At 39.3% G+C, this 26,458-nt stretch overlaps 1 protein-coding gene across 1 annotated transcript in view; it reads right to left on the reverse strand.

The window, feature by feature from the left end:
• Window positions 1-26,458, reverse strand: part of CERS3 (ceramide synthase 3) — a 105,177-nt gene that overhangs the window by 55,900 nt on the left and 22,819 nt on the right. The window contains exons 3-5 of the mRNA XM_040493791.1: window positions 22,596-22,769; window positions 10,750-10,867; window positions 5,335-5,453 (exon numbers count right to left, since the gene is read on the reverse strand). Of these exons, the coding sequence (XP_040349725.1) occupies window positions 5,335-5,453; window positions 10,750-10,867; window positions 22,596-22,768 (410 nt within the window). The 5' untranslated portion in view covers window position 22,769. The remainder of the gene's footprint in view (window positions 1-5,334; window positions 5,454-10,749; window positions 10,868-22,595; window positions 22,770-26,458) is intronic.

Genomic DNA, 26,458 nt, shown 5'->3' on the forward strand with positions numbered 1-26,458 from the left:
GTCAGGGACACAGATGACACAGGATTGCCTTCAGTTGGTAATAATTAAAGTCCGTGATGGGTACATAGCACATATATTTCATTATATACCAACATCTACTGACCTCTTGACTCTGTGCCAAGCGCTGTGCTAAGCACATGTGTGTTATCACATTTCTATCTTCACATTTGTGGACTAGGAACTGTAATTAGCTCCTCATTATGGATAAAGGGCAGATAAGGTGGCTACCACTAAAGGACAAAAGAGGTTGGGAGAGATCAGATAACTCTCCGAGGCTGTGCAGTGACCGTCAGAGGCAAGCACAAAACCCCAGTGTCAACATTTTCCTGGACTGGTCTTGTCAGGTTGCATTACACCATCCCAGGGGTTTCAAGGTGTGTGCGAGGGATTCCTGGCATCAAAATATTTTCATAACACCACCACCGTGTTATTGCCATTTTCACTCATGCCCTCACAAGCATACAGTGATTTCCAGAGGCTACCTGACGTGGGGCGCCATCTTTGCTCTAAGAGCGGATACACTGTGTGCTTGTGTACTCTCATATTTTATAAATGTCTCAGCTTTCATTTCCAATATCGGTAGGCATAACACACACAAGCTAATGCTCTTTGTGGTCTTTGACACTTTCAAACCAAGAAGTTTGAGAGCGGCTGCCCTTCACTAATTATAAGACAAATGACAAGGCCAATGTTGTTTCACTGGTTTCAGATGAAATCGTTGGTAAAACTTCCCTTTCTCCCAGAAAAGACGCAGACAAATATAATTGCAAGGAAAAACGATCTATTGGTGGGGGGGGGGGGGGGAGGAAATCCAGAAACTGATTGGTCAGGCTCAGACAGTCAGTACAGCCAGGGGGACTGGACAGAGTAAATTCGGGCAATGGCAACAGAAGCTGACAAGGGCAGTGACAGGGCTCAGGAATGGGCAAGTCCCAGTGGAGCAGGCAGGGACCAGCCCCAGGGTCAGCTAAGGCAAGATGGCAGCCCACCCAGCCAGAGGAATGCTCCAGATATTGAGTACTGGGAATTACCTGGTATTTTCATAATAAACTTCCCACCGCTAGATGGAAATGCTTATTTTAAAAAGTGGTCAGGTAATATGGAATTTGCTTTAAAAATAAAGGATGCAGTGTGGATTAAAATCCTGAATTCTGAGGAACAGGACTTAGGGGTCATTATTTTAAAAAGTAACCAAGTACAATAGCCAAGATATGGAAGCAACCTAGTGCCCATCAACAGATGACTGGACAAAGAAGATGTGATATATATGGACACAATGGAATGTGTCCATGGGCACATGGAATGTATACACACACACACACACACACACACACACACACACAGCGGAACATGTATGAAAATGAAATCTTGTCATTTGTGACAATGTGGATGGACCTAGAAGGTATTATACTAAGTGAAATAAGTCATACAGAGAAAGACAAACACCATATGATTTCACTTAGATGTAGGATCAAAAAAAAAAAAAACAACCCACAGCAAATAAACAAATAAACAAATAAAACAAAACAGAAACAGACTCACAGATACAGACAACAATCTGGTGTCTGCCAGAGGGGAGGGTATAGGGGAATGGGTGAAATAAAGGAAGGAGATTAAAAGGTACAAACTACCAGTTATTAAGTGTGTAAAACTCGGGGATGCAATGTGCAGCATAGGGAATGTAGTTAATAATACTGTAACAACTTTATATGGTGGCAGATGGTTGCTAGATTTATTGTTGTGATCACTTTGGAATGTATATAAATGTCAAATCGCCATGTTGTACAGCTGAAACTAATCTAATATTATATGTCAACTATACCTCAATAAAAAAAAAAAGAAAGTAACCAAGGAAACAATACAGTAAACTTAAGGTGTTCATCCTGATATTATAGAGGAGTTTCTGCCTGTTGGAGAATAATTTGTAAAAGCTTGGTGTTGGGAAATAAATTTCCTAAGATTTCCAAAATGCCTGGGGCTAAGTATCTCTTCCTATGATTCCCATAGCACATCCCATAGCTGGTGCAATAAAGTGTAATTAAATAGCTTGGCATTTTGCTTTCGTCTATTTATTTAGTCTATAATAGCAGTGTTCTGACTTAGAGGAAATTTGTGACATTTCTAAAGAAGAAGGTAAAGCTTAAATTTTATTTGTTGGCCCTCTCCTACTTCCTGAACACATTGTAGAATTTCCTGCTTTGTGTCTTTGCCTTACTTGAAACATGCTACTTTCCAATCCTGATTTCTTTTCTCATGGAAATCCCAACTCATTCCTCTTGGTCTGACCTCCCTTTCTCTAACGTATCCAGGCTTACTGACACCATCTCCTCTGAATGCCCACAATGCATCTAAACATGACCGTGAACTACAGGTATACAGGCTCATGCACCATTGGGGTGGAATCACTGGATGGATGTTGTGGTTTCCTAAGCGATAGTCTTGTCCCCCTGATTAGCTGTGTAAGGTGAGTGACCAGGCCTTCCACTTTTATTTCTCTCCTAAAATCTAGAACTCCACCCAATGTGGGAGAGTGCCGCATACAGAGAAGACAGTCAACATAACCCTCTCCTTTGCCTGACTGATGAATAGTTGACAATTTGAAATTCCCTTCCATGGCCTGAATTATTAGGCTGACTTTCAGCAGGCTAACTGACAGCCAGATTCCCAAGTGTTAGGCCTTGTTGACCCAACCAGTTAGCTGATATGGTGGGTTTCTCCTTGCTAAGAGGTGAGCATTAGGTGTCAAGGCAGTACCATGGAGCAGAAAGAGTACCACAAAAGGAGTCAGAAGATATGAGTGCAGTAGCCCGGCCAACAGCTAGGTTATCTCAAGCAAGTTCCTTTAAGAAGATGGACCTGTAGTTTCTCATTTCTTTTTTTTTTTCCTCTCCATTTTTATTGAGATTTCATTGACATAAGGCACTGTGTAAGTTGAAAAAATTTTCATTTCTTACACAGAGCTAGCTCCACCTTTCCTGATTGTTTCACACCATTTGTGGGAGGCTGAAACATTATTTATAAACTGTAAGTCAGCACTGTTGGGGAGCTGGGTGGCTCAGTCAGTTAAGCCTCCAACTTCGACTCTGGTCATGATCTCACAGTTCATGAGTTCAAGCCCCACGTGGGGCTCTGTCCTGAAAGCTCAGAGCCTGGAGACTGCTTCAGATTCTGTTTTTCCCTCTCTCTCTCCCCATCCCTTGCTCACGTTCTCTGTCTCTCTGTCTCAAAAATAAATAAACATTTTAAAAAATTTTAAGCTGTAAGGCGCTGTAATGTATAAGAAATTACCACAGACTTTCAGGGGCGCATGATCCAGCTCAGGAGTAGACAATTAATTCCTGCCTGGGGACTTTATTTAAGACAAGAATCATTTACTAGAAAAAAATTAATGAATGACAGTAGGCAAACAGGAAGATGTAATATGTAATATGAGACTTTTTAGTGTTTTGCACTAATGGTTTAAAGAGATTCTGTCATGCCAAGTTGACATCAGTGGCAACAATATTAATTTCTCAAGAGCTAAAAATCAAAGAGCTAGTTAGAAGACAAACCAGGAGGGGTGCCTGGGTGGCTCAGTCGGTTAAGTGTCTGACTTCAGCTCAGATCATGATCTCACGGTTTGTGAGTTCAAGCCCCACGTTGGGCTCTATTCTGACAGCTCAGAGCCTGGAACCTGCTTTGGATTCTGTGTCTCCCCCTCTCTCTGCCCCTCCCCTGTTCATTCTCTCTCTCTCTTTCTCTCTCTCTCTCTCTCTCTCTCAAAAATAAATAAACACTTAAGAAAAGAGAAAAAACAAACCAGGACATTCACATTGAACTTCAATTGGAAGCCAGTGATGAGAAATTACTGTTTTGAGACACCCTGAAGACGTAGGCTGTACTCCTACACACGATCAGCATCACAGCCAGATCATATCAGTCAGGAATATCCAGGTAAACTGAAGGAAGACATTAAAGCTTAGCCTCAGACTCTATTTATTTGACACTCTTACATCAGCTTGCTATTCACTTCACCATTAAAATAAAAAAATATATCTGGTGAAAATCACCGGCAATGAGAGAACTTTAAGAAAGAGGAAGAAGGAGGGATGCTATTAGTGTATACAATGTGGAATCAAACACAACCCAATAAATGGGCATTTGTCTGGATGCAAAGCAGAGGAAAAGGGGGTGCCTAGGTGGCTCAGTCAGTTGAGCATCTCTCTCTCTTTTTTTTAAAGTTTATTTATTTATTTTGAGAGAGACAGAGACCGAGTGAGTAGGGGAGGAAGAGAGAATCCGAAGCAGGCTCTGCACCACCAGACCAGAGCCTGACGTGGGACTCAAACTCATGAGCCATGAGATCATGACCTGAGCTGAAACCAAGAGTTGGATGCTTAACCAACTGAACCACCCAGGTGCCCAAGCATCTGACTCTTGATATCGGCTCAGGTCATGATCCCAGGGTCGTGGGATCAGGCCCCTACATCGGGCTTTGCACTGGTCATGGGGCCTGCTTGAAACTCTCTCTCTCTCTCTCTCTCTCTCTCTCTCTCTCTCTCTCTCCCCTGCCCCTCTCCCCCACTCATGCACTCTCTCTCCCTCAAGAAAAAGAAAAAAGGAAAACAAAAGAGGAGGAAAAGAGTAAGAGTGATGACCTAGTCTTCCTTTCTCACACAGGTATCAATTTCTGCCACCAAGGGAGTAACCCAAAGTACAATAAAATTCTACAGGAGGGGGGAAAAAAACCCACAGAGCCCAAATGAAACCAAAAACAAGTGCAATGCAGCCCCACTGCCTGCAGAGCATATTCAAAGTAGCCAGCTCTGAAAAATCTTACTTGGTACCCTAGCCTACCCTGACTCCCCTGCTAAAACCAACTGGGAAACCCAGAGGAATTGGCCATCCAGTCCACAGGCAAGGGGTGGAGGGGCTGGGGGGGGGGGGGGTGGGGAGGAGCCAAGCGAGACAGAGGAACAGACACCGTCTCATTTTCTGCTCTTATAATGTGATATAGTAATTGGAAACAGGTGATAAAGTCTTGTGAAGTAAGGCCAACCTCTACCCTAGAAAAAATAAACACCAGTTAAGACATTTGTATTATTTTTCTGGACTTCAAGGTGAATACATAATATGTCCTATTCATTTCAGAGAGCTCATAGCATGCCCCATTTCATGGAGAAGGAAACTGAAGCAGAGAAGGTCAATGGGTGACTAGCCTAAAACACCCAACTGGTCGGTGACAGAGCTGGGTTCGAACCCGTCTTCTGCTCCAACTTCAATGTTCTTTCTGAAATGACCATCCTGCTCCATGTAAAATAACGACATTTCAAAAGCTTGAACTGTCCTACTTACCAAGCTTCTTGGAATCTTTTCATCCTGCAAGGCCTCTCTTGATTCCGCCGACTCCTAAACCATCTTTCCACCTGGCGCTCTGTCAAGTTACACTTCTTCGCCAGTCCATAAATATCAGCCTGAAAGGCGATAAAATGAATGAACAAGTGATAAAGAGCAGTCATATTGGCCAGCAGTCAAGAGACAGTGCAACTGGGTTACAAGAGCTTGTGCACTGGAGAGGAGAGAGACCGTGTGTTAGATCTTGGGCCAGTGAATTTGCCTCTTTTGCTTATGGAATCACGCACACATATACACAGGAAAAAAAAAAAAAAGGCTGTTAGTATCCCAGCACTCTGAGTTACTAAAAACGATCAATTCTCTGTAAGTTGGCAGCAACCCATACATTCAAGCTGCAGATGTGAGCTCACTCAATCAGCTAAGTTTTATCGAGGGCTTCCCAGGTACCAGGTAGAGAAGTATAGCTTAGATTTGATCAGATCCAACTGCCTCATCTTTCCTATGAGAAGCTGGAACACCAAGGGTGTTAGTAAGTTTTCCAAGACCTAAAGTTAATAGGAAAGCAAGGACAAGAACTTAGGATAATGCACTTTCTGTTTTTTCACAAGATCTTTCTGATAGCTCCAAAAGATAATACAGGAAAGACACAAACAGGTGTTGGCCATCACTTTCACATTTAATCAGATGTAGAGCCTATTTCAAATGAATCCAAAATAATACCAATCATAAAAAAAAGTAAAGATTGCAGAATATAATAGTGATGATGGCTTCTCTTCTGGGAGGCAGAAATTATTATTTAAATCTGGAAATAATATGGATGATCGATTAGCCCAAAGGTCATAAACTCGAAGTTCTCCTTGGGCCACACAAGAAACAAATATGATTGAGTGGACCAGGTCTGTTTCGTGGTGGGATTGGAAGTTGTATTCTTTTCACACAGGCAGGTTTTATACATTAAACCCACAGTTCTTTCAGCCAGCATGGAGAAATTAGCTCTGTAATTTTCTGAAACACCTGCTCTCTTGATCTTTCATTTTCCAACACCAGTACAAGAAATATTTCAATTTTCTCATCACTAGAAAAAAATAAAATTTCATACTGGCCCTCAGCTTCAGTGTGGAGGAAACAAGCAGGAGCTACAGATGTGGTGGACAGAAAAGCACGTGCCCTCCCCCAAGAGTGCAGCCGTGAACAAGCTCTGGCTGATGGTTCCCAGAGTCCAAGTGTACACACAGAGCTTTTATGTGAAATCACCAGGGATTTTAATGTTGATGACTAATACCCCAAAGTAAATTTCTTTTTTAATTTTATTTATTTATTTTGAGAGAGAGAGAGAGATAGAGAGAGAGAGAGAGAGCGGGTGCGCAAGCAGGGAAGGGCCACAACAAGAGGGAGAGAGAGAGAATCCCAAGCAGACTGCACTGTCAGTGCAGAGTCCTACGCGGGGCTTGAATTCACGAACCGTGAGATCATGACCTGAGCCCAAACCAAGAGTCAGATGCTTAACTGACTGAGCCACCAGGCGCTTATCAAAATAAATTTAAAACCAATTTTGGGGGCGTCTGGGTGGCTCAGTTGGTTAAGCATCTGACTTCAGCTCAGGTCATGATCTCGCAGTTCATGGGTTTGAGCCCCGCGTCTGTGCTGACAGCTCAGAGCCTGGAGCCTGCTTTGGATTCTGTGTCTCCCCCTCTCTCTGTCCCTCCCCCACTTGGTTTGGGCTCTCTGTCTCTCAAAAAATGAATAAACATTAAAAAAAACCAAAAACCAAAAAACAAACAAAAAAAAAACAACAAAAAAACCAATTGTGGATCAACATTGCAAGGGCCGAACAAAGCCTCCCCAGTGGCAGGACACCCAATAGTCTGTGTTCAGTCATACAGTTTCTGCTATGTTGTTGTGCATAATTCACATAACTGTTCAGTCGCACAAGGTAACAGTAGATAAAATTCAAAACGAAGCTCTCACGCTAAAGACTCGCAAAAGACTAATTGGAGCTTCTATGTCCCTACTAAATTGCTACCTGTTATTTAATCTGCAAGAAGGAAAACAAGACAAAACAAAAACAGGATATAGCCCATATTGTACTCTGGTAAACTGCCCTATCTAATACCTATTCTTTTTATAGGCCAAGGGTTCACCTGCTGTTGTTTTTGTTGTTGTTTTGCTTTTGTGCTCTTGAGGAGACTGAGTTGGCAAAACCATTGATTGGTGTCTACTTCTTGCAGGCCTTGTGCCAGTCATTGGAGGTCCAAATGAGTAACCCTGATGTGGGCCTCCCTTTCACAGGGTACAGTCTGTCTGGTGAGGAAGTAAGAAAATAAAAGAATTCTAATCAAATACCAAGAGTGCTAAGACAGGGGAAGATTAGGATACCATGGGACCTAACTCTGTGTAAGCAGTTCCTGGAAGTCACACATACGCTGGACCCTGAAAAATGCCCTGAGAAGGAGAGGATAAAGAAGGGAAGTGTCCCAGCAGAGGGTCCAGCACGTGAGGTCGTCTGGAGATGAGAGTGTGGATGCACAGGGAATGCCTGAGGAACAGAAAGAAGTCTGGCTGGGTAGAAACATAGGAAGAGGAAAGGAGGGAAAATGTGGCTAGGCTCACATCAAGGAGGGCTTTGTTGGGGATCTATCTTGGGGGTGACCGACATTTGCACTGTTAAGTCCCCCTCTTGTGGTGTGGACTGAATGGAGGCGCAGGAACACATCTGGAGATGGACATCTTTGGCCTTTTTGTCCAATCCCTCTGATCTCACAGCGAGGACCTTGTGCTGGACAACTCTGGAAGTCTAGATTCCCTAACCCACGAGCCCCAGAGCCCCACGCACATCAAACTCCCTCACAGGAAGCAAGAACACAGTATTTCCATAACAAAATATGACAGGGAACTGAAAGCAGAGGACCCAGTTCTGCTACTTCATCGCTGGGTAGCCCAGAGTACTTCCTCTGACCCCCTGTGGAAATGGGGTGCTAACAGCATAAGTGCTTGCTTCCTGCATCACCTCACGGGGATGGTTACAGGATCTGGGGGCTCCTGAGGGAAAACGTGTTGTGCAAACTATCCTGTGCTACATCAGTGCCAGAGATTATGGCTGAACCCAGAAAGGACACCACGGGCTGAAAATCATTTAAGAAAAAACATTCCTTTATTTCTGAAATACTTTGCAAGCAAGAATTGATTTCTCGAAACAGAGGACATGCTTCAAATGCTGTTGGTTGGTCCCCAGTAGGACATATACTGCTATGCTGCAGCACTATATCCTATTTGCTTGTAGACTGAAAGAGTTCTGGGTCTAGTTTGACTGTTATAAAAGTTTTATATATTCAGTCATTCGAAAATATTTAGTGGGCCTCTATTCACAAGTGCCAGGCACCATTCTAGATGTTGGACATTCGGCAGTGAGCAAAAGAAAGTCCCTGCTCTCATACTGGAATCTTCTCAAATCTGGGAACAACTCAATTTTATTATCCCATCATTTCTACAGATATCTGCTTAATAAATTGCATCTAGAAATAGCACTTGAACATGATTTGAAGAAATTTATTTTCTGTTTTAGAGCACAGATGAATCTGGTTGAACATCAGTCTTGACAATACTGGCTTCATACACTCTAATATTATTGGGATAGAATCCTCTTGCAAACAAAAGTCTCTAGAAGTATTTTCTTATTGATATATAAAACAATACCTACAATGCACAGAAAATTGTGCAAGATGTTATGTTAGTACTTCTTCAACTGTCACATGGCTCTTTTCTCTCCACAGCAGGGAGACTTGATAAAGATAAAATTTTCTACATAATTTTAAATTTCCTAAAAGCTGACCTGGAGGTTTTGCTATAACAAATATAGCAAGTGATGGGTAGCATAGCACAGTTCTTTATGTGTTATATAAGGTATTACCCAAGTTCGTTGTCCTCAAACAGAAAGAAAGAAAAATAATAGGGACTCTCTGAAAGAGTCCCAATTTCTCATAAATACATTTCAAGAAATGTGAAATGATGTGTGGGCACTATCATCACCAGTAGTAACAACAGTACTGAATTAAACAACAGCAGTCATTTACAGCAGGTGGAAACAAAGAACACGTGGAAATGGCTTGTCAGACTGTCCTCATTTTAGAAAAAACAAAGAATTCCAGGACAGAAGCTGAGGGCAGAATAAGTTACAGACAGTGCTGGCTAGCTGTGAACTATTCTGGACATGATGCCTCATGTTATGTGCTCAGACTTCCACATGCCTTGTTTGGGCAGGGAGCCCACCAGACCAACAATAGAAACAGTTATCATGAAACAACTGAATTCAGCAAATAAAGTCCAGCACCCTTAAAAATCTACCTATCTTAGGGGCGCCTGGGTGGCTCACTCGGTTAATTGACCGACTCTTGACTTCAGCTCAGGTCATGATCTCACGGTCCGTGGGTTCGAGCCCTGCATCAGGCTCTGTACTGCAGAGCTGGCTTGGGATTCTCTCTCTGCCCCTCACCTGTTTTCTCTCTCTCTCTCTCTCTCTTTCAAAATAAATAAACTGTAAAAAAATCTATCTATCCTAAACTGTGTTAGCATACACTCTCGACTTCCAAAATTACCGGTGATTGCTGTCTGTAGTCATCATAGAGGGTGTGCCACTTTTGAAACAGTTTGTATTCCATCTCTCATTTTAACTATGGTGGGAAAATGAAACTAGACTTGCCTAGACATTATCTTTTTTACAGCCATTACATCAAAACCTTTTTTTTTTAATGTTATGCACACAAGCAGTGCACTACAATATTTCATTAAGTGCATCTTGTATTGTGAATAGAATTCTGACTTTCCTAAAAATTCTATCTCTGGGGCATCGTAGGAGCACAGCACATTTCTGAATGTGTTGAGGCCTTGGATAAAATAAAGTGCCCCTTCTCACAAAAGCCATCCCAGTTAAGACTTTAAAAATGTGTGCAATGTATATCAATGGTGCCACAATCATCAGAAGTCTCAGATAGGAGCTACTCTGCCTTAACAACGGTCTTTTGTGATTAGTATACTTTTGTGTAAGTATATTTTGTACTTTGTGTATATATTCGTATACTTGGCATATCTACCCTCCAAAATTTAATTTTGATCTTTATACCTAAATTATGGCATTGATTGCTAAACATTGTAGTTGAACACAATAGTTCAGCTACGAACATTGGTTATTTTATAATATTTACTTGTCATTTTATATTATGTTTGGAATGCATTCCAAACATATAACATATGCCCTCAATAGAGGGAAAAAAATCCAAATGAATCAAATCATTTAATGGTTAACTGGAACAGATATCTTGTACAGATGAGGTAAACCACTGGTGACTGAAACATTAAGAAAGGAGGTTTTTTTTTTTTTTTTTTTTTTTTTTAATCCCCAAACAAAGACTTTGTACTTACTTGAGATGGTTGCCTTGTGGAACATTTGAAAAAATTCTCTAAGATGGTATTTGGTATAATCTTCTTTCTAACTTCCTCTTTAATGCCAAATGCTTTTGCTAGAGGCATGGCGATAAACCTACAAAATATGAAAGAAAGTAAGTCCAAAATCTGAGAATGAACCCACAATGACACCAGAAAACTCAAGCTGTAACTTTAGGTTCCAAATGAAGGGTCAGTCATTGGGTCATGTGGTTCTTGGGTTATCTACAACCAACCTCTGGCTGACAAAAAAGTTCAAGGAGAGCAAATTTTGAGACCCTTTTATACAAGCAATAACTTAAAAAAATAAGTTGCATGCTGTTCTCAAATCTACTTTATGTAAACCCAAATATATTTATATATAAGATCCAGGAATTAGGATAAGCCATTTCACTTAGAGTTTCGTTTTAAGACTCCTAGGGATTAAAATGAATAATTTTATTATATTTTTAAGTTTATTTATTTATTTTGAGAGACAGAGAGAGCACGAGCAGGGGAAGGGCAGAGAAAGAGGGAGAGGGAGATTCCCAAGCAGTCTCTGCGCCATCAGCTCTGAGTCCAATGTGAGGCTTGAACTCATGAACCATGAGATCATGGCCCGAGCTGAAACCAAGAGTCAAATGCTTAACCAACTGAGCCACCCAGCTGTAGTTCTGGAAAGTTTTATTTGGTGATATTCTCTTAAAGAATTACTGTGTTCTTATCTGAAGTTCCAACTTATGAGAAAAATAGCCTGATTCTTGGGTAAATATCTCAGAGTGGAATTGATAGGACAAGTATACACTTAACTTTATAAGAAACTGGCAAACTGTTTTCCAAGATGGCTGTACCACACTGCATTCCTGCCAGTAAAGTGCCAGAGTTCCAGTTACTCCATATCCCTGCCAACACTTGGTATTGCCAGTCTTTTCAATCTCAACAATTCTACTGGGTGTGTACTGGTTTTCACTGACTTTCCAATCTAATCCTTATTATTTCCTAACTTCTGCTTGCTACAAGCTTAGTTTGCTCTTTTTTTTCTAGCATCTTCTTTTTTTTTTAATGTTTATTTTATTTATTTTGAGAGACAGACAGAGAGAGAGAGAGAGAGAGAGAGAGCGTGTGAGTGTGAGCAGGGGAGGGGCAAAGATAGAGGGAGAGAAAGAATCCCAAAAACAGCAAGGACACTGATGTGAGGCTCAATCTCATGATCTTTGAGGCCATGACTTGAGTCACCCAGGGATCCCTTTTCTAGTTTATTAAGGTAGAAGTTCAGATTACTGATTTGAGATCTTCCTTCTTTTTTAATATAGGTGTTCACAGCTATAAATTTCCTTCTGCTCACTGTTTTTTGCTGCATCTCATAAGTTTTGATATTATGTTCTCTTTGTCATTCATCTCAAAGTATTTTCTAATTTACCATGATTCCTCCTTTAACTCATTGGTTATTTAGAAGTATGCTGTTCAATTGCCACATATTTGCTCATTTCCCAATTTCTTTCTGCTACTGACTTCTAATTTCATTTCATTGTGATTGGAAAACATACTTGGTATGATTTCCATTTTTTTACATTATTGAGACTTGTTTTATGGCCTAACATATGGTTTATCCTAGAGAATGCTCCTTGTGCACATGAGAAGAATGTGTCTTCCATTGTTATTGGGTGCTATGTTCTACAGATGTCTGTAGTGTTGATCAAGTTGGTTTATAGTGCTGATCAAGTCTTCTATTTCCTTTTTAATCTCTCCCCTAATTCTATGCATTATTAAAAGTGAGATATAGGAGCACCTGAGTGGCTTAGCCGGCTAAGGGTTGGACTTCCAGTCAGGTCATAATCTCACAGTTTGTGGGTTCAAGTCCCATACTGGGCTCTCTGCTATCAGCATAGAACCTGCTTTAGATCCTCTGTCCCCCTCTCTTTTTGCCCCTCCCCCACTTTGCGCTGTCTCTAAATAAATAAATAAATAAATACTTTAAAAAGTGAGATATAGACATTCACAGCTATTTGTTGTCTATTCCTCCCTTCAATTCTGTCAGTTTTTGCTTCATGTATTTCACAACTTTGTTGTTAGGTGCATATATGTTTATAATTATTATATCATCTTGATATATTACCCTTTTACATTATAAAATGTCCTTGTCTCCAGTAACAATTTAAAAATCTATGAAAGTCTAAATTGTCTGATATTAGTACAGCCACTCCAGGTCTCTTTTGGTTACTGTTTGCTTACTTTTTCCATACTTTTACTTTCAACCTATTTATGTCCTTGAACCTCAAATGTGTTTCTTCTAGAAAGCATATAGTTGGATCATGTATTTCTATCCATCTCTCCTATCTTTGTCTTTTAGTTGGAGTATTTAATTACATTAAATACTTAAGTATTTACATTAATGCAAATTATATTTAATTACTGATAAAACAGGATTTAGGTCTGTTATTTTGTTATTTGTTTTCTATATATCTTATGTCTGTTATTTCTCTATTCTTCCATAAGCTATCTCCTTTTGTGTTAGATATTTAAGTGTATCTTTTTAATTCTCTCTTCCTTAAAATATTCTTCTTTTAAAATATTTTTCCTAGTGGTTAACCTAGGGATTACAATTGGCATTTTCATTTATAACATCATAGTTCAGATTAATACCAAAATAATTTCAGCAATATACAAAAGCTTCATTACCTCCCCTCTCTGTGCTGTTAATATCATATAAATCATACATTTATAAATTATATACTAATCAACACAGATTCATGATTTCAGTTTTATGCAGTTGTCTTTTAAATCAGATAGGAGGAAAATGTGTTATAAATTAAAACTGTGTGTATACTTTCTTTTTATTTCTTTTTTTTTTAAGTTTATTTATTTATTTTGAGGGCAGGGAGGGGCAGAGGGACAGGAGAGAGAGAATCCCAAGCAGGCTCCACAGTGTCAGCGCAGAGCCCAATGAGGAGTTCAAACTCATGGAACAGTGAGATCATGACCTGAAATGAAACCAAGAGTTGCACACTTAACCAACTAGGCCGCTAAGGCACCCCCTTTTCATTTCTTAGGTAGGTGACTTTACTGGAAGTGCTTTTTATTTCTTCCTGTGGATTCAAGTTACTGTCTTCTGTCCTCTAATTTCAGTCTGAAGGATTTCCTTTAATATATCTTGTAGGATGGCTCTGGAAGCAACAAATTCTTCCAGTTTTTGTTCATCAGAGAATGTCTTAATTTTTCTTCCATCTTGAAAGATAGCTTGTTCAGTTGACAGTATCTTTTTTTTTTTCATTTCAGCACTTTTTATATGTCTTCCAACTGCCTTTGGCTTCTATGGTTGCTGATAAGACATCGACTCTTAATCTTATTGAAGATCTCTTGTATATGATAGATGCTCCTCTCGAGCTTTCAAGATTCATTGTCTTTGTCTTTTGACTGTGATGTATCTAGCTGCTGATCTCTTTAAATTTACCCTACCTGGAATTTGTTTAGCCTCTTGGATGTGTATATTAATGTTTGTCATCAAATTTGGGGAAATTTTGGGCCATATTTCCTCAAATATTTTCTATCCTATTCATTTTCTCCCCTTCTTCTGGAACTTCCATTATGCATATGTCGTTATGCTTCCTGGTATCCCACATTTCTCCAAGGTTCTTCATTTTCTTTCATTCTTTTATTTCCTTTCTCTTACTCAGACTGATGACTCTTCTACCTGCTCAAATACGCAGTTGGACTCCTCTAGTGAGTTTTTCATGAGTTATTGTACTTTTCAACTCCAAAATTTCTTATTTCTTTTATAATTTCTAACTATAATCTTTTTATTGATATTCTTGATTTGGTGGGACATTGTTCTCATTCCTTCCTTTAGTTCTCAAGCATGGTTTTCTCTAGTTCTTTGAACATATTTAAAATAGCTGATTTAGAGTTTTTGTTTAGTAAGTCCAACATCTAGGCTTTGTAGGGGACACTTTCTACTGATTACTATTTTTTCCCTGTGCATGAACCATTCTTCCTTGTTTCTTTACATGCCTTATAAGTTTTGTTGACAATCAGACATGTTAAATAATATGATGTGTCAATTCTAGAAACAAAATTGTCCCTCTCCTCGGAGTTTGTTTGTTTTGCTGTTTGTTATCATTGTCCATTTGTTTACTTAGTTCCTCTTTTGAACTGATCTGTGAAGTCTGTATTCTTCGTCATGTTTGGGCAGTGGAGTCTCTATTGGATTAGTTTAGGTATCATTTCATGATTGGACATAGATTTCCTTAAATGCCTGGAACCAATAATTCTCTCAGTCTTTGCCAAGGAGCTCTGCATACATTTTGGGACACACCTTCAGCACTCAGCTAGGCAGTTGCCAACTTTGCCTTAGCCTTCACTTTCTCTTTGCACAGAGCCTCAAGATCATCCAGAGGTGAGAGCTAAGGGCCTTCTCAGATCTTTCCTGGGCACGTGGATAGCCCTGGGCATACTCAAAGCTCTACAACTTCAAGTGGCCTTCTGATTTCCAAGAATATGTCCGATCTTTTCAAAGCCCTCTATGGACATCTCATTTTCCATTTTATTTTATTTTATTTTATTTTATTTTATTTTATTTTATTTTATTTCATTTTATTTTATTTTATTTTTTATTTTATTTTTGACGGGGGGGGGGAGGGGAGAGGCAGAGGGAGAGGGAGAGGGAAAGAGACAGAATCTTAAGTACCTCCACAGTCAGTGGGAACCCCATTGTGGGGTTCAATCTCATAACTGGGATGTCCTGACCTGAGCTGAAATCAAGAGTTGGATGTTTAACCAACTGAGCCACCCAGGAACCTTTCCAGTTTTCCTTTTTAAGTATTTTGCTTAATCTATTGTTTGTCCCAATTGTTATCTACTACCTCAGGCAGTTTCAAAGTTAAACTATTGCCTCTACTTGTTTCAGACAAGCACCCTCAAGGAGACTTTTCTGAGTCAGATCCAGTACAACAGTCTTATAAGTACTGTATTCTAGGCAACCACAAGACAGGTCAGGTAAGGCTAATTCTCTGGTAATGATGCTTTGAAGGAGCTCTAACTCTCTTCTGCTCCCTTCAATGGCTGCCAAGGTGATGGTTTCCACTGAAATTACAGGTTGTTGGTTTTTCAAGGCTATCACAGAGGTGGAAAGGAAGGATAGAAATAGGGAAGTTAATATGCCACAAAGCTTGCTATTCCTTCCAAGAGTCAGTTGTTTTTCTTAAATAACAATCCCTGGATTGTTAATTATGAATTCTGAAAAGTTTGTTTTGACAATTTTTGCTAGTTTTCTGATTGCCTTTAGGGAAGATAGAATTTTTAGAGGAACGTTGACATTTTTGTTAATTTCCAGGGTGTAGTGGTTTTAATTTGCATTTGCTAATGACTAAGGATATTGGACACCTTTTCATGTGTTTACTTGCCATTTGTATATCCTTGGTGAATTATCTATTCAAGCCTTCTGCCATTTTAAAAATCAAGTAATTTTTTTGTTTATTATTATTTAATTATAAGAGTTCTTTATATATTCTGAATTTTAGTCCCTCATTAGATACATGTTTTGCATATATTTTCTCCCAGGCTGTGGCTTGTCTTTTCATTCTATTTACATTTTTAAAAATAACCACAAAGGCGGGGTCCTTGGGTGGCTCAGTCGGTTGAGCATCCAACTTCGGCTCAGGGTTCATGAGTTTGAGCCCCACTTTGGGCTCTGTGCTGACAGCTCAGAGCCTGGAGCCTGCTTCAGATTCTGTCTGTCTGTCTGTCTCTCTCTCTCTCTCTGCCCCTCCCCCACTCACACTCTGCTTCTCAAAAATAAATAAACATTAAAAAAATAATAACCATTAAGGCATTTTTGCATATCAAATAATTCACCTTTTCCAAATATACTATTCAGTGTTTTTTTAAGTAAATTTACCAAGTTTAGAATCATCACCACAAATCAGCTTTAGAAGATTTTCATTGTCCCGATCTAATCCCTTATGCATATTTACTGTTAATCTTGTTCCCTCTCACCCCTGCCCCAGGAAATCACTAATCTATTTTCTGCCTTTACAACTTTGTCTTTTTTGGATATTTAATGTAATGGAATCATAAAATAATATGTGATTGCTTATATCTGGCTCCTTTCACTGAACTTAATGTTTTTGAGGTCCATTTGTATTTGGGGATATATTTGGAGTTTATTCCTTTTTATTAATGAATAAAAATCCATTGTATGTATGTATAGACATACATTAACAATGTCTTTTGAAGAGCAAATACTTTAGCAGTTTACCAAGGGAAACAAGAACATGTGTCCTTATAAATTCTTGTACTCAAATATTCATAGCACCTTTATTTGTAATAGCTAAAAACTATAAACAATCCAAATTTCCAACAATTAGTTGAAGGATAAATGAATTGTGGTGTATCAGTGTTGAAAGACTACCCAGCAATGACAAGGAATCACTGATACATACAACAACATGAAAACAATCTCCAGTGCATTATGTTCAATGAAAGAAGCCAGACACAAAAGACTATGATCTACATGATTACATTTCCAGTAATAGAAAAGGCAAATTATGCTGATAGAAAGCATATCAGTGATTGCCAGGGGTTAGTAGGAAGGGAAAAGATAAACCAGACAGGGTACAGGGAAGTCTCTAAGCTGATGGAAATCTTCCATGTCATAATTGTGGTGATGGTTACACGACTGTATAGTGGTTAAAAGGCATCAAGTTTTGGATGAACTCTATTATATGTAAATCATACCCCAATAAAGCTGATCTTAAAAAATAACGATATGGTCCCTATTCTTTCTTCAGTTCTAACAAAGGCTCTATCTTCTGCCAGGTCAGTCTATTTTAGTACTTACTTAGAGGTTTCTGTGTTTAATTAAACGCCAGAAATTTTTGGTTATGAATGATCATTTAGCTCTTCAATTCACTTTTTTATGACCGTGGGAGTTGAATAAAATTTTTTCTAAAACAATTTGATAAAATATATAAGCCAATCCAACTTCCAAATGGACTGAATTCTCCTGGAAATGGCCCATACATTTCAGAGACATAGAAAAACAAACTAAGTATGCGCCACATGTACATAGAGCAATGTGGATAGATCATAAAACACGAGGCTGCATTTTTACAAAGAAGAAAGAAAATGAGGTCTCATCACAATACCGTTTATGTCAACCAACGATAACATGCACTTTATGTTTATGCACATGTTTTGCCGGGTCATACAAACAAAAAGCCATCAAATCCATTAGAACCCAGAGGGCAGGAATGGGACTAGGAAACAAGGATGAAAGGTAATTAATGAAAAGAGTTAATTCAAATCAATCAGTCAAGAGGTCTTACACAGACCAAAGAGAGAATGCTATGATTTGAGAACTATGATTAATTAATTTTCCCTTCACATAAAATGTCCAAATCAAACAAAAACTAAGATGTCCTTGAAACTAACAAAGTCTCCAAATACATATTTGACAAGGTTTTGGATAAATAATGGAATTTGTTCATTTGTCCAACCTACGAGTTGAAACGTTTTATTGGGAGGGAAACATTCATTGTTTTTACTAATAGAATAACACAAATATACAATGTTTTAATATGGTAATGTTCTCAGTCAGAGTCACTCAATGCTCTTTCAAATGTTAGAAATGAAGAAATTAGGAACAATTTTAAAAGCAAAGCAGAATTGAGCCAAAAAAAGCTTTATGCAGTAAAGGAATACAACCAACCTCAAAGCCGAATAAAGTATAACATTCCACTCTAGAGGGTCATGTGGAAGATTAGTATACGGATAAATATATACAATGGGTGAATATACATATCCATAGCATACTTGCTGATCTGAGGAACCCACCTGTATTAAAATTATTAATTTAACCAAAAAAGAGAAATATGGTCTCATTTTTTTTAAGATGCCCAGGTTTCAAGGACAGAAATAACATTTTTGAAGAAACACAGGAAGTATATAGTTTTCTATTTTGGCATTATCTTTCCTTTTCAAATAAATCTGGAAAATCAATCACTTCATCTGATGTAAGTATAAATAATTATGAAGAGGTACTTAATTTAAAACTCTGCTTTGAAAAAGGAGAAAAGAATGGAGTATAAAAATATTTGATAAACTGAAAAGAGAAGGGAGACAGGTCTTAACTGTAGAAATACCTTAGAGATTAACTTGCCTGAACTTTCATTTTATGGATATGGAATATAAAAAAAAAATGTCCAAGAGGAAGAAAAAAGAATGCGAACTTCTGCTCCCATGTAAACGGTTCAATGTTAGGTTAATTGCCAAGGAATGAGTCTCTCAGGTTTGCTACTATTGCAGAACTGAGCCTTCAGATGGCCCCATGCAGACACCCAGACAGCCCCCTCTTCATCTGGCACTTCATCAGTAGCCTGGGAGCCAAAAGCCTAGCAATTTGAGATCCCCCTCCCCTTTTTTCAATATTCTTTTATAGAATAAAAGGAAGGCAGCCCTAGGCAGATATTAAGCATGTGAAGTCTAAATACTGTTCCTTAACAACAGGGCACCTGGGTGACTCAGTAAGCGTCCAACTTCGGCTCAGGTCATGATCTCGCAGTTTGTGAGTTGAAGCCCCATGTAGGGCTCTGTGCTGCCAGCTCAGAGCCTGGAGCCTGCTTTGGATTCTGTGTCTCCCTCTCTCTCTGCTCCTCCCCTGCTTTCTCTCTCTCTCTCAAAAATAAATAAACATAAAAAAAATTAAATACTTCTCCTAAACAGAAACAATAACCCACTGGCATAATTATGGTCGATTCCCAGTTGCTAACGAAGGATTCAAAGACTCTTTGAACAGAGTTTAAGCCAGGGTTTATTTTATTTATTAAAAAAATTTTTTTTTAATGTTTATTTATTTTTGAGAGAGAGAGAGAGAGACAGGGCACGAGTGGAGGAGGTGCAGAGAGAGAGAGGGAGACACAGAACTCAAGTCAGGCTCCAGGCTCTGAGCTGTCAGCACAGAGCCTGAGGTGGGGCTCGAACTCACAGACTAACGGACTGTAAGCTCATGACCTGAGCCAGAGTTGGCCGCTCAACCGACCGAGCCACCCAGGCACCCCAAGCCGGGGTTTATATGAGAGAACAAAATATCTGGAGCAATGTAAGTCTCAGATAACATTTGAGTCTAATGTACATACTTTGAGACTATTTCAATTTAGGACAGTTAATAACAATCCTTCTTCAACTCTTGGAAATGGCTACAGATGGGACATTCCACCTTTCCTTCTTTGAAGAATGAGGACATATTAGCCCATCATGAGCTTATGTTGCTCAGTATAAATGGTAGAAATGGGGAGTGTATTCAAGGCACAATTAAATGAAAGAAAAAAGATTACCTTTTGACTTTACCACCTCCGTCCTTGCCTTGACCCTTCTGGGACCACAATTTACTTTGAGACAATGTGTTTATTCCACAAGTATTTAAATTTGAGTGCCTCAGATCCCCTTTAAATCACTTTTCAGACACATAAAGGAATGCATAGAAGAGTCTGGAAAAACTGGTTAGAAAGTGCTGTGCTGGACTCCCCACTACCAATCCCAGTCAGCAACAACAACATGCACATACATATATGCCACAAGCTAAAACTTAGAAGGAAAAGGAGTCCAAAATACAAAGCAAATGTCAGTCCCTTTCAAATGATCTACTTCTTTGTTCTTTATCAATTCTCTCTCTCTGTTCTTGCTATTCTAGGAAGGGACATCACTTTCTGATCTTAAATGGCTCCTGGCTAGCACTAAGGGATAAAAATGAACCAGCCAAATCACAGCTACTGGTCACTTCATGGAATGAGTACGTGTAATATAAACACAGTCTAGGACCAAAGAAGAAAGGTTTCGTGTGATAAATACATCGTGGGAGATGCTGAAACAGTATCAAATTCACATGAGTTTTTAAGATAGTTCAGAAAATTTCACATTTGCTATCTTATGTTTTCTGTATTTTCAAGAGATACTAACTAACTCTTGTCTGCCATCAGGAGTATTGTACTGTGAAAGTCCAAGAAGTACTGGTATAATGGGAAAAGAAAAACCCAACAGCCCTGAACTTGGTGTCATAACATGTCAGTTCATGTCCCAAATCTACCCCTTGAATACTAACTGTGCGATCTTGGCCAGGGTACTCACTTCTTATTTTCTTGACTGAGATCACAGCAGTTGTGATTTTATGTACCTGTTAAACTGTAAGTTTCTATTCAAATGCAAGGTGTAAGCAATATTTTATTTATGACATATGTGGTTTAATCTAATGCAAATGATATGGTAAACCTTGAAAAAGATATAAATGCATGCTTCAAAAGACATAATCTCACTTCCAAGTTAGATTTTCCTTACTTCTATTGCATTCAAACAGAGATGTGAGGCTAGTGGACCAACACATCATTTTCTGTAGTGAATGGAAAAAGCTAAGGGTGAATTATTGGGAGTTAAAGCTACATGAGGAGATTGGAAAAATGACATAGACTATACTTAATCCCTTGAGAAGAAGCAAGAATGGTCCTAGGAATTACAAGAGGATTGGATTCCTTCCTGATTATTGTTGGAGCAGCTTAGGCTAAGACAGAGCAAGTTGGTCCTCCACAGCTGTGCTGCTTTGGCAACCAAAAGAGTTTTCTAGTTCTAGTCCTGATCAAAATGTAAAAAATGGAGCTGTCCACCGAGAAGTGGGAAATCAGCAGTGCAAATCAGGAGAAGACCTGGATGCCAAATTCAAAGATCACCACATGCTATGCAAGACAAGCAAGGAGTTCAGGGTAGTAGAAAGTAATTTGCTAAATCGGACGTGCAGCGGCAAATCCTACTTTATTTATGCATTCTTTGACAAATCCAAACATGTGAGTAAAAAGTGGAATTAATGGTCAAAAAGGAAGAACATTTGCAAATGTTTCCAGCTAAAGTTTAAGTGGTATCCAGGGGCTTCCTCTTCCTCTCGATAGCAATAGCACATTGTTGGCCCAAGTAAAGTTGTTATTTGCACAAAAACCTTTTGGAGAGTCTATGTAGCAGAGTTGGTCAAACTAACTCTTGAGATAAGGACCCTGCAAATGGTTATAAACATATGATCTGAATTACAGTTAGTCTTGGACTAAATGATCTTTATCAAGTTTTGTCTTAAGTTTTTCCAACTTTGACATTCAAATATTCTTTTTGCTCCAAAAAAGTTAATGTGCTAATAACAGTTTTTGAAATAGAGACAGCCATAGAGATTATAGATGAACATTTATCTCCTGTTATCATAACACAAGCACAGTTTTAATAAAAAGGTTGGAAGCAGTATCTATTTCAATTAAATTAAAGAAAAAGAAAAGTTTGCTTTTTCTGAGAAAGCAAATTGATATTTTTTCTTTGATTTCCTTATACTTTGGAATGAAGGACTGCTTATTAAAACTTTCAGTAAACCTTTAAAATTATGCTATAAAGCAAATATTAAGTTTGGTCTTTAATGAGCCATTTTTGCTATTTTATAGGCATTCTAAAATGACACAGACTCTTCTAGCACTGACTTTCTGGGAACGTTTATCCTTTGTCAGACAGCATGCGACATGGAAGATGAAGTGGGTCCCCACGTTGTCACTGGCACTAATAAGTCCTATGATCCTTAACATCTCTTGACTTCAATTTTCTTCACTGTGAAACTAACACACTTGAGGAGATTGTGCTCCTAATTTTCATTTGTTCAGCTTCTAGATAATGTTTGGTGTATATACTATTTGATGAACTCCCCCAGAAATCTGTAGCCCATTAATGGCCACCTCTGAACAACAGATTATTTAACGTTCTTACAAAGATTCCAGTATTCCAGAGTTGGGGCAAAGAAGAGGAATGGGAAGGAAAGACACACAAATACTACTTACTTTTCAAAGAAATGTCTGATAACCAGCAAGACGAAAGCATACGGAATTGTCATGTACAAATGAGAGGGTTTTACAAAGACAAGTCCATCATGATCTTCAAGATCTGACCACTTTATTGTTGGAGGAAGCCAGAATCGTTCCAACCAAAACCATTCTTTAAATGTCTGAAACATTCTAGAGAGATGGAAAAAGAATATGTTAGGCTTGTAAAGCAAATACTTAAAATTAAAATAACATCGAACACCATTACTCAAAATACCTATGCCAGAGAGTTTTGAAGACAAGACAAAATGGAATCCTATTATTCAATGCGTTTCATGATTGTTCATTGCATTAAACAAGAATTACTCTCCGATACTCTCAGAACACTTTTGGCTGTGGCATGGCAAACTGAAGTTTAACATACCACTGTTCATACTTTTGGCACAACATACATTGATATCATGGGTATGTTTCTTCCTCTTCTATGACTCTATGGTATGAAAAATTATTTAACAGTAATCTATCTCTACAACTTCAACACGCCCAAGGTCAACCTCATGAAAGCTCCAAGTATGTATAAATCTACATTAGTACCCTGAGAACTTCTTTGGGAAATAAAGAACAAGTATATTTAATTTCATAGTACAATAAGGAGCTCAAATCTGTTCATGCCAACAAATATTTATTGAGATTCTATTATTCGTCAACCACTGTGCTAGGCACTGAAAATATAAAGATTGAAAAGATAGCATTCTTGCCTTGAGGACCTTACAGTCTTGTGGGCAAGGCAGGACTGAATATATAGATGACTTTGACATATCTTTTTTAGGTACAATAAAAAAGGCACAGGGTGTTGTTGGAAAGAGATGATGGGCACTGAGCCCAGCCAGGAAGTGTCAGAGAAAGATCCCTGGAACAGATGATCCTTGAGATGTCCTGAACAATAATGGAGATAAACCAGGGAAAGGCAGGAAATGGGAGTGGGAAATAAAAGTTTTAAGGAGGGAAAAATGCTATGATCAAATAACCAGAAACAAAGAAGAAAACAGAATTAGATGTCCTAATCTCATTGTTTTAGCTATGAACAATTTTTAGTCTTGACATATTGACCTTGAGGATGTTTTGATTTCGTCTTTTAATAGTTAATCAGAGAAAGGAATCAAAATGTCCGCAGATTAATCACAAGGTGGTCAAAGTAACTCTATCGAAATATCTTGATTTGTAAATATTGCAGTTCCCGTTGAACACGACCAGCAGTTTGGTACTACTACAGTGTAAGAATCCAAGGTGTGGGATGGTTACACACAGGTGCCCCCACAGTCTAAGTTCATTGCCTTGGCATGCTTCTTAATAGTGCCCCCTTACTTTCAGAAGTGCTCTAGTTTGGCCAATAAATCATATGGTCACTCTCATCAAAAGGCTGGTGAGTCAAGTAGGACTTTGTCATGGAGGGTGTGAGACCCATGCTAAGTAGCTTGGACTTTAGCTAATGACATCCACTGAACAGTATTATGCAAAGGAGTAAAATGGTCAGATATTTTTCAAAGGCCACTTGGCAGCCAGGTCCTCTGTGAGCCCAAATGGTGTCTTTCTGCAGATAGGAGGATGGCGTCGCCTCTGGGCAGACACAGCCCTTCTACCCAGTGGGCTGAGGGCTGGATGTTAAGGCCCCGTGAGCCCCCAGGCCAGGCATATATGTGGCTACTTGGTTGGCAGTGGTATGGAGTCCGTTTCAGGAGACAGGAAGACTGGAGAGCAATTAGGAGTTTCAAGCGCTGGATACAGTCAGAAATGGGAAGGCTTGCACTGCAGTGCTGGAATCAGGCACTGAGTATGCTGATAGTAACATCCTACATGAGACTACGCATGAGATCCCGATGAGGTAGAGAACAAAGAATTAAGAGAGAAGTGAGGTTGAAGGGGAAATAGACAACCCAAGAAGCAGAGGTCAAAGAACAAGTATGATGGGAGGGACTAAGGACCCCAGAGGGCAGGAAGTCTCAATCAGAGGTGAGGATCAGAGGGTGGAGTCCTGACGTTACACATTTCCAACTTCAGGTGAGGAAGAATTCCAGAGTGTGGACCCCGATATCCTTCTGAAAAATCCACACCCCAAGCAACAGCTGAAGCCTGCTGAGATAATTCCGTGCTTCATTTCGTCTCTCATCCAATGTTAAGAGATGTGTTTATCCGAAGTAGCACTAACTCGGTCACACCCACAGCTGCATGGCTTGTGTGCAGAAAGAGAAGCGCTGCCTTCTTTCTCATGTGTTAATCATTTCATTCTGATTTCTACTCTGGGGGAGGATGAGTCCTATGAATATAGCTGCAGTTGTGCAAATATGGAATGAAGATAATCAAGAAAGACTAGTTGATATTTCCTCCCTATCAGGCTGTGGGGCTACAGAAAGGAAAGGGGTGATCCTGGACTCAGGGAGCTTATGACTGAGTCAGGACTCATGTGGCTCTGGACTCGGAGTCAGTGAGAACAGGGGAGAGGGTAGTCAGGAAGGGGAAGTCACACACTTTGGGAAGGGAACTGGTGATTCAAGCTCGGTTGCCTGGGCCATCTGACATAACTGGCCAAAAGAAGGCATGAAGAGAGGTAATCTGTTTTGAATGCATGGTCAGATACAGCTCAGTAAAAGAACAGGCCTGAGCCTTGAGTCCAACTCCAGCTGAAATTCAAACTTCCTACAGATCTCAGAAACCAACTCTGGCCATGGGAGGCTCTGTGTAATGGGCAAATCTTGGGCCAGGCCTTAACCTTCACCACATCAGAATGAGCTACACCTGCAAGGGCAGAGAGATTTTTTTTTTTTTTCCCCTAAAACTTTGCCTCAGTATGTTCATAACTTTGTTGGCTGTAAATTTAATAGTCTAAGGGTGCCTGGGTGGCTCAGTCGGTTAAGCTTCCAACTTTGGCGCAGGTCATGATCTCACAGTTTGTGGGTTCGAGTCTCAGGTGGGGTTCTGTGCTGATAGCTCGGAACCTGGAGCCTGCTTCGGATTCTGTGTCTCCCTCTCTCTCTGCCCCTCCCCCACTTGCACTCTGTCTCTGTCTCTCAAAAAAATAAATCAATGTTAAAAAAATTTTTTTTAATTTAATAATCTAGGGTTCAGGGAACAAACAGCAATGATGATTGAGTTACTTTTTCTTTTGCTATTGTTATAGTAATTGTTATACAAAATAGTTCGCTCACTCCTAGAATGCAACTCCAGGCAGCACAGATTATTTTGTCCAGAGTGAAACACAATTAAATAAATAGTTTACAACAGCTATTTAGGAGTTGCCACTCTAAATTATGCCCTTGTGCCTCATATGCAAGCAATGAACCAAGATGTTGAAAGCCATAGTAATGCTAATATCCCACAGCTTAAAACATTTAAAGGGAAATAGAAACAATACAAAAGTTGAGGGTGGCCCCCTGGAAAATGTGGCTCAGACTGTGAAAAAAATAAATCTAATTATTTATTCATTCTTTTTTATGTGCTGCCACCAAACATCAATTATTGATGCTTCAAACAGTCAAGGATCCCTTCTTCACACCATTCACAAAGTTTAACTCAACATGAAGCACAAACCTTATAGACCTTTATGGACCCTTATAGGGCTAAAATTAAAACACTCTTAGAAGACTAGATAGGTCTACGCAGTCCTGTGGGTTAGGCAAAGCCTCCTTACATATCACACCAAAAGCACAAATGCCAAAATTTTTATAATTGATAAATTGGACTTCATCAAAATGAAAACCTTTTGTGCGTCAAGGAACACCATCAGGAAGTGAAGAAGACAACCCACAGGATGGGAGAAAATACCTGAAAATCATGTCTGATCAGGGATTTGTATTTAGACTATATAAAGAACTCTTGCAACTCAA

Source organism: Herpailurus yagouaroundi, unplaced genomic scaffold, assembly GCF_014898765.1.
Source record: "Herpailurus yagouaroundi ecotype Mexico unplaced genomic scaffold, PumYag 185, whole genome shotgun sequence".
In the NCBI taxonomy this organism is placed as follows: Eukaryota; Metazoa; Chordata; class Mammalia; order Carnivora; family Felidae; genus Herpailurus; species Herpailurus yagouaroundi.